The 7,133-nt window shown below is 46.3% G+C and overlaps 1 protein-coding gene across 2 annotated transcripts; it reads right to left on the bottom strand.

The window, feature by feature from the left end:
* Positions 1-6,408, bottom strand: RPS27A (ribosomal protein S27a). Of its 2 annotated transcripts, none has more exons than XM_065400742.1 (6): positions 6,312-6,408; positions 6,172-6,233; positions 4,868-4,922; positions 4,495-4,580; positions 735-866; positions 1-182 (listed from the first exon to the last, which is right to left on the bottom strand). In XM_065400742.1, the coding sequence occupies exons 2-6, from the start codon at positions 6,217-6,219 to the stop codon at positions 33-35; spliced, it is 471 nt and encodes a 156-aa protein (XP_065256814.1). In that variant the 5' UTR covers positions 6,220-6,233; positions 6,312-6,408; the 3' UTR covers positions 1-32. The 2 variants fall into 2 exon arrangements, with proteins under 2 accessions (XP_065256814.1, XP_065256815.1); XM_065400743.1 differs by having other exon boundaries at positions 6,319-6,399.
* Positions 6,409-7,133: the final 725 nt, after the last annotated feature.

Raw genomic sequence — 7,133 nt, 5'->3', positions numbered from 1 at the left:
TCTGAGGGTTTTTTTTATTAACACAGATACATTTACTTGTCTTCTGGTTTGTTGAAGCAGTATGTCAGGCAGCACTTGCCACAGTAATGTCTGTCAAAGTGACTGGCCATAAAAACTCCAGCCCCACATTCCTCAGAGGGGCACTCTCGGCGCAGGCGACTGATTTTACCATTCTCATCCACCTGTAAAAGGAAAGGCTCCATAAGTAAAGTTATATCTTTTTAGAGACACCTTGCCTCAAAGTGCCACTAATTCCTCAATGGGAAACGACAGAAGAATGGCTTATCAATTAGAAAGATCACAACTCAATCTCTTGTAGACACATGATTTACCATTCTAGGCATCAGTTTTCACCAGTGCAACCAACTTCCAGGTGAGGCTGCCATAAGTTTACAAACTCAAACTTTTCTGACCAAAATTAGAAGCATTTGATTACACTGGCCACTTTCTCTTCATATTTACAAAATTTATGTTTGTGAATATGAACAGGTTCATAAAGCAGCCCCAAAAAAGCTTTGAAGAAGTTTATTGCTTTTACAAGTTCTGTGCCTTCTCCAGTTACTCACCTATGCAGATGTAAAGAAAGTCACCTGGAAACTACAGCTTACGGATTCAGTAAACAAACATCAAGGGATGTACTAAATACCTATATGCTTATTACTGGTGATGCTACAGCTCAAACTCCCCCTTCTATCAAGGAGTCAAATTTACTCAATTATTTTAGTTACTCTTACCTTGTAATATTTAAGGACAGCAAGCTTAACCTTCTTTCTCTTATGCTTGTTCTTCTTGGGGGTAGTGTAAGACTTCTTCTTTCTCTTCTTAGCACCACCACGAAGTCTCAGCACAAGGTGAAGAGTCGATTCCTGTTAGTAAAACAAAGATAATACAGTAGAATGAGACAACTTGGTTCCAAAACATGCAGGCTAGTAAATAGTAGCAGTCTTCAAGCAGAGTTTTTTTTTTTTTTTTTTTTTAAACACTACACATACAGTGATCTGTATCACCAGCACATCTCAAGTCCAACCACCAAGTACTAGTGCTTAGTATAGAGAAATTCTGAGCAGTGTCAAGTGAGCAATGACTTTGCAATTGAACAAGCTGTAGAAGTCCTCTTGCGCATGCTCTCATAAGAGACTAGATGATTGCAGTGTTTTGTTTCACTTGTTCAGTGATTTAATTCCCAAAAAAACCAACTGTCAATACACTCAGCTGGAAATGCTGTCCTAGATCTAGTTAGAATATGCCCATACTTCTGTTTAGATCAAGTTACTAAGCTTAACTAATGTGTTCCAGCCCCTCTGGGACAGTACTATGCTCATCATTGCACTGGTAAGCTTCCCCTTCCTATAGCAGGAGAGCTGGCTCATGCCATGGTTCTTCACCACATCATTGCAGTCTAGCATGCTCTAAGGAGATAGATGTGATGTTGCACTCCATATGCTTTATGTAAAGGGTCTCTTGCAAGGTATAATTACAAAGCTTATAATCTACTGATGTGTTCATCCTATTTGTATGTATGTATCATTCTTGTATCTAAAACTAGAAATATGAAGTTAACTCTGAGGTCCTATGGTAATTATGCAAAGTGTGGGCCATTAATAGTGGTTTAGAATCTTGATGGCTCCCATTGACCAGGACAATTGGTTGTAAATGGCTGTTTACTTGTAAGCCTTCCTGAGAGTCAGGCCGGAAAGAATGGAGGCTTGGGGTCTCACAGGAAATGTGACCATGTCACCTGGTACTGGAATCCATCTTAAACCTGGTGCTTTTCCATTTAGGAGGGTGTGACGTTGTGCAGTCTATATGGTTTTATAAAAACACGATAATAAGTGAATATAAGGTAACTGGGATAGTTTTATAAAGCTTTGATTATAAGTGGATATAATGCAACTGGGATATGCTTTGTGCAAAAGGTCTCTTGTAAGGTATCATTACAAAGTTCATAATCTACTGAGTGTGATCATCCTATTTGTAGAAATGTACCACTCTAGTATCTAAAACTAGAAATATAAAACATAACTCTGAGGGCCTATTGTAATTATGTAAAGTGTGGGCCATTAATGATGGTTTGGAATCTTGATGACTCCCATTAACAAGGACCATTGTCTGCAGATGGCTGTGTTTACCTGTTAGTCTTCCTGTATGTGTGTGTGCTGGCAAGTGGGCAATGAAGTCTTGCAGTGACATGCGATCATGTCACCTGAACTGGAATCCATCTTTAACCTGGTGCTTTTCCAGTAGGGGGGTGGAAACCCTGAGGGACAAAGGGTTTGCCTTATGCAAAAGATATATAAAGGGGTGGAAGAGAACAAAGGGGAGAGGAGCCATCATGAAGAATCCCCTAGCTATCACCTGAGCTGCAACAAGAGCTGTACCAGGGGAAAGAATTGTGCCCAGGCCTGGAAGGTGTCCAGTCTGAGGGTGAGATTATCTGTATTCAGTTTGATTAGACATAGATTTGCACATTTTATTTTATTTTGCTTGGTGACTTACTTTGTTCTGTCTGTTACTACTTGGAACCACTTAAATCCTATTTTCTGTTTTTAATAAAATCACTTTTTTCCTTATTAATTAACTCAGAGTATGTATTAATACCTGGGGGAGCAAACAACTGTGCATATCTCTCTATCAGTGTTATAGAGGGCGAACAATTTATGAGTTTGCCCTGCATAAGCTTTATACAGGGTAAAACGGATTTATTTGGGTTTAGACCCCATTGGGAGTTGGGCATCTGAGTGCTAAAGACAAGCACACTTCTGTGAGCTGTGAGCTGTTTTCAGGTAAACTTGCAGCTTTGGGACAAGTGATTCAGATCCTGGGTCTGTGTTGGAGCAGACGGAGTGTCTGGCTCAGCAAGACAGGGTGCTGGAGTCCTGAGCTGGCAGGGAAAACAGGAGCAGAGGTAGTCTTTGCACATCAGGTGGCAGCTCCCAAGGGGGTTTCTGTGATCCATCCCGTCACAGAGGGGTGGGGACCCAGAGAGACTAAAGATTCCCACCTTGGGCCAAAGCCATAAAAGGGGGTGGAACAGAACAAAGGGGGCTGCAGTCATGAGAAATCCCCTAGTTACCACCTGAGCTGGAAATAACAAGAACTGTACCTGGAGAAAGGATCGGACTCAGGCTAAGAAGGAGTCTAGTCTGTGAAAAAAAGCTTATTGGAACATCTGAGGGTGAGATTTACCTGTATTCACTTTCTTAATGTATTAGGCTTAGACATGTGTGTTTTGTTTTATTTTACTTTACTTGGTAACTTACTTTGTTCTGTCTATTATTACATGAAACCACTTAAATCCTACTTTTTATACTTAATGAAATCACTTTTGTTTATTAGTAAACCCAGAGTAAGTGATTAATACCTGGGGGAAGCAAACAGCTGTACATATCTTTCTATCAGTGTTATAGAGGGCGGACAATTAATGAGTTTACCCTATATAAGCTTTATACAGAGTAAAACGGATTTGGGAGCTAGGTGTCTGGAGACAGGAATACCTGCTGAGTGGTTTTCAGTGAAAGTCTGCAGCTTTGGGGGTGTTCTTCAGATCTGGGTCTGTGTTACAGCAGACTACCATTGTCTGGCTCAAGGCAGGGTTCTGGAGTGCCAGGCCAACAGGGAAAACGGGCTCAGAGGTAGTTTCAGCACATCAGGTGACAGTCCCAAGGGGGTCTCTGTGACCAAACCTGTCACAATAGGGTTGCACACACTTGGGAGCTTCTGCAATTCTGCATTATACTTAGGGCCCTACCAAATTCATGGCCGTGAAAAATGTGTCATGGAACAAGAAATCTGGTCTTTTGTGCCCTTTTACACCCATACTATACCGATTTCATGGGGGAAACCAGCATTTCTCAAACTGAGGGTCCTGACCCAAAAGGGAGGAGGAAAAGCACAAGGTTATATGGTGGGGTGGGGTGGGGAGGAGGAGATGTTTCACGACACTGACTCCCTCACTTCTGCGCTGCCTTCAGAGCTGGGCGTCTGGGAAGTGTTGGCTGGGCACCCAGTTTTGAAGGCAGCAAGGACGAAGTACTACTAAACCATGTCACACACCCCCCCCCCCCCGCAGTAGGGCAGAAGTAATACTATACCATGCCACCCTTACTTCTGCACTGCTGCCTTCAGAGCTGGGCAGCCGGAGAGTGGCGGAGGCTGACTGAGGGCCCAGCTCTGCAGGTAGCAGTTCTGACTTCAGAGCTCGGCTCCTGGCCAGGAGCTGCCGCTCTCCAGCTGCTCAGCTCTAGCAGCACAGAAGTACGGGGTGGCAGTACAGCAACCACCCCCTCCCCTATATAGCCTTGTGATTCCCCCACCCCCACAACTCCTTTTTGGGTCAGGACCCCTACAATTACAACACCGTGAAATTTCAGATTCAAATGGCTGAAATCATGAAATTTACGATTTAAAAAATTCTGACTGTGAAATTGACCAAAATGGACCATGAATTTGGTAGGGCTCTAATTATATCATATCCCATCTCTGGAAGATACACACCTTTTGAATATTGTAGTCAGACAGCGTGCGTCCATCTTCCAACTGCTTGCCAGCAAAAATAAGTCGTTGTTGATCAGGAGGAATTCCTAATGGGAAGTGAATCAAGATTAAATAGAAAAATCTACTCAAATTTCCTATAAGAGTAGAGTCAAAAGGAATGCTGACTACAGAAATAAAATTTACAAAACATAGATGGCAGGATATGAAGATACACTTACAAAACTTTTCTGTAAGTGACATTTAATTTTGATACTAGTGACCATAGAAAATACTATCAGATTTCTAGGGAATGATATTTGAGGTAAGCTGCTCTTTATCTAAAGGAGAATGATCAGAGTAGGGAACACAGGAGTCCAAAAAGCACTGAACTCACCTTCCTTATCCTGGATCTTGGCCTTCACATTTTCTATAGTATCAGAAGGCTCAACCTATTATTAAAAAAGTGGAAAACCAGTTAAGACTCTGAAGTAGAATTATATCCGCTATATACATCTATGAAATTTTGTCAGTGAAAGATACAGGCCAGATTTTCTAAGAGGCATCAAGCCAATATTATTTATCTGCAGTGACACTCATTTGCACACAATGATGTACAAAAACGGAAGCCATGCTTTCAAATTGTGGACCCAAATTTTAAGTCTTTCAAAGCAACAGATAAAAATAGCTTATTTAGCTGAAACATAAGAAACCTAATTTGTATATTCTATTTCAACTGACAGTAAAAGTTTTCTACATGCATTTATCAACCCCGTTTACAAGACTCTTAAGGACAAAATTATACTTTCAAGATCCCTCATGAGTCTGAAATTCTCCTTCCTACATTCATGAAACCACCTGGAGGAGAGTTCTGCATGTTGGGGAAGAAGATTACAATGATTCCTTACAAGTTTGTAAATTAATGGGGCTTTATTATATTCTCAGTGCATTTAGTTTATACATTTGACAGCACTGTGCCTAATCAATGTCTCCTATTTGTGTAGGTCTTTCAGACAGCAACAGGAGGGAAGCATTTGGCAGAACATGAAAGTGGGATTATAGAACCACAAAAACAGGTAATCAAGGGCAGGTTTAGTATTTTAAACAGTGAACTCATTTTTATGCATTGGCTGGATCTTGAATGTTTCAATTTCAACCATAACCTTTAGACACCGCCTAGAGAGGAGGCGGATTAAAACGCCCCCTCCCCCCGGGAGATATTTAGGGTGTTCCTGGTGGGCTTTCCCGTTCTGTGCCTCCTTGGGCAGCCTGCTCCGAACTGTCCCAAAAAGAGGCCGCTCATACGAAGTTTCAAAAAAACAAAGCCACCCTTGCCCGAGGGCTGAGCCGAGCACTGGCTGGCAGAGGCGAGAGGGGCCCGGGCCGCGCGTGGGAGCGTTCCGTGGGGAACTGCAGCCGTAAGCAGGGGCCCTTCGCGTCTCCAGAAGAGCTCGGCCCCTTGCCCCCCACCCAGCGTCCGCATCCCCTACGGACAGACACGGGCCGTGTGCGCCTAGGGGGCCACCATTCCCACCCAGGGCGCCTACAGATGGGGGAGGTCGCATGTTCCCTCCGACCCCCGCACAGGACACCTATACATGTGGGGGAAGGGTGCATATGCCCCCGCCCCACGCACAGGGGGCCTGCTACTAGGGGAGGGTGCACCCCCACTCACGGCCGGGCGGCCCCTGGCGCACTCACCTCGAGGGTGATGGTTTTCCCGGTCAGGGTCTTCACGAAGATCTGCATGGCGCGGCTGGCACCTGCGGGAAAAGAGAGCGCGGTCAGATGAGCACGCGGTGAGGGGAGCAGAGGGGGGTGGGGGAGAAGCGAACACTCACCACCAACCTGCTCGCGGAATGGCGGATGCCGGAAAGAGAGCCCAGCTCGGTCCGCACGGGGTTTCCAGCCTAGGGAAAGGAGGGGCCTCCAGGCCGGCGCGCCACTGCGTGCGTGACTACAACTCCCAGCATGCACCGCCGGTACAAGGCACACCAGGGCTTCCTGGGGATTGTGGTTTCCATGTTGGCATGAAGGGGGACGTCTGACAGGGCTGATGGGAGTTGTAGTCGGAAGTTGGGCGCGCAAGAGGGGAAGAAACTACATTTTCCAAAATGCCCCTGACTGAACTCCTCCCTCCCTCCGCTCCTATAGAGCGTAGTTACCAGCAACGGCCGCTGCGGCCGACCGGGATGTGAATCGGCTGAAGTACCGCCGCGGCCTGAGTGGGGTCCGCGAGCTTAGTCTGCAGTTCCGTGGTGCGCTCCGCGGTAGCGAACAGCCGGAGAGCGGACTGGCCGGGGAACTCGCCGGGTTCGCGGGTGCCGCGCTGCGGCCAGGGCCCGGCGCTGCGATTCGGGTTCGGCTCTGTGCTGTGATCCAAAACCCCGGCGCGGGCCCGACTCCTCCCCAGTGCCCCCAGCGTTGTTTGCGGGCTCCCCCTTGGTTTCTACGGCGGCGGGCCCGTGCGGGGAAGCCCTTAGCCGCGCCCCGCTGAGCTCAGCTCCTGGGCTGGCGCTGGGGATAAGGCAGAAAGGAGCAGCGAGGTCGGGTTGTGGGGTGATGCGGGAACTGTCTGTCCCAGCAGAACAGAAGGGGTTGCTACGCTCGGGCAAACCTGGGGCACTCAACGGGGGTAGCAGGAAAACATGGCTGGCCTAGGG

This window comes from Emys orbicularis, chromosome 3, assembly GCF_028017835.1.
Source record: "Emys orbicularis isolate rEmyOrb1 chromosome 3, rEmyOrb1.hap1, whole genome shotgun sequence".
NCBI classification, from domain to species: domain Eukaryota; kingdom Metazoa; phylum Chordata; order Testudines; family Emydidae; genus Emys; species Emys orbicularis.
This window is presented reverse-complemented; position numbering and strand designations above follow the sequence as displayed.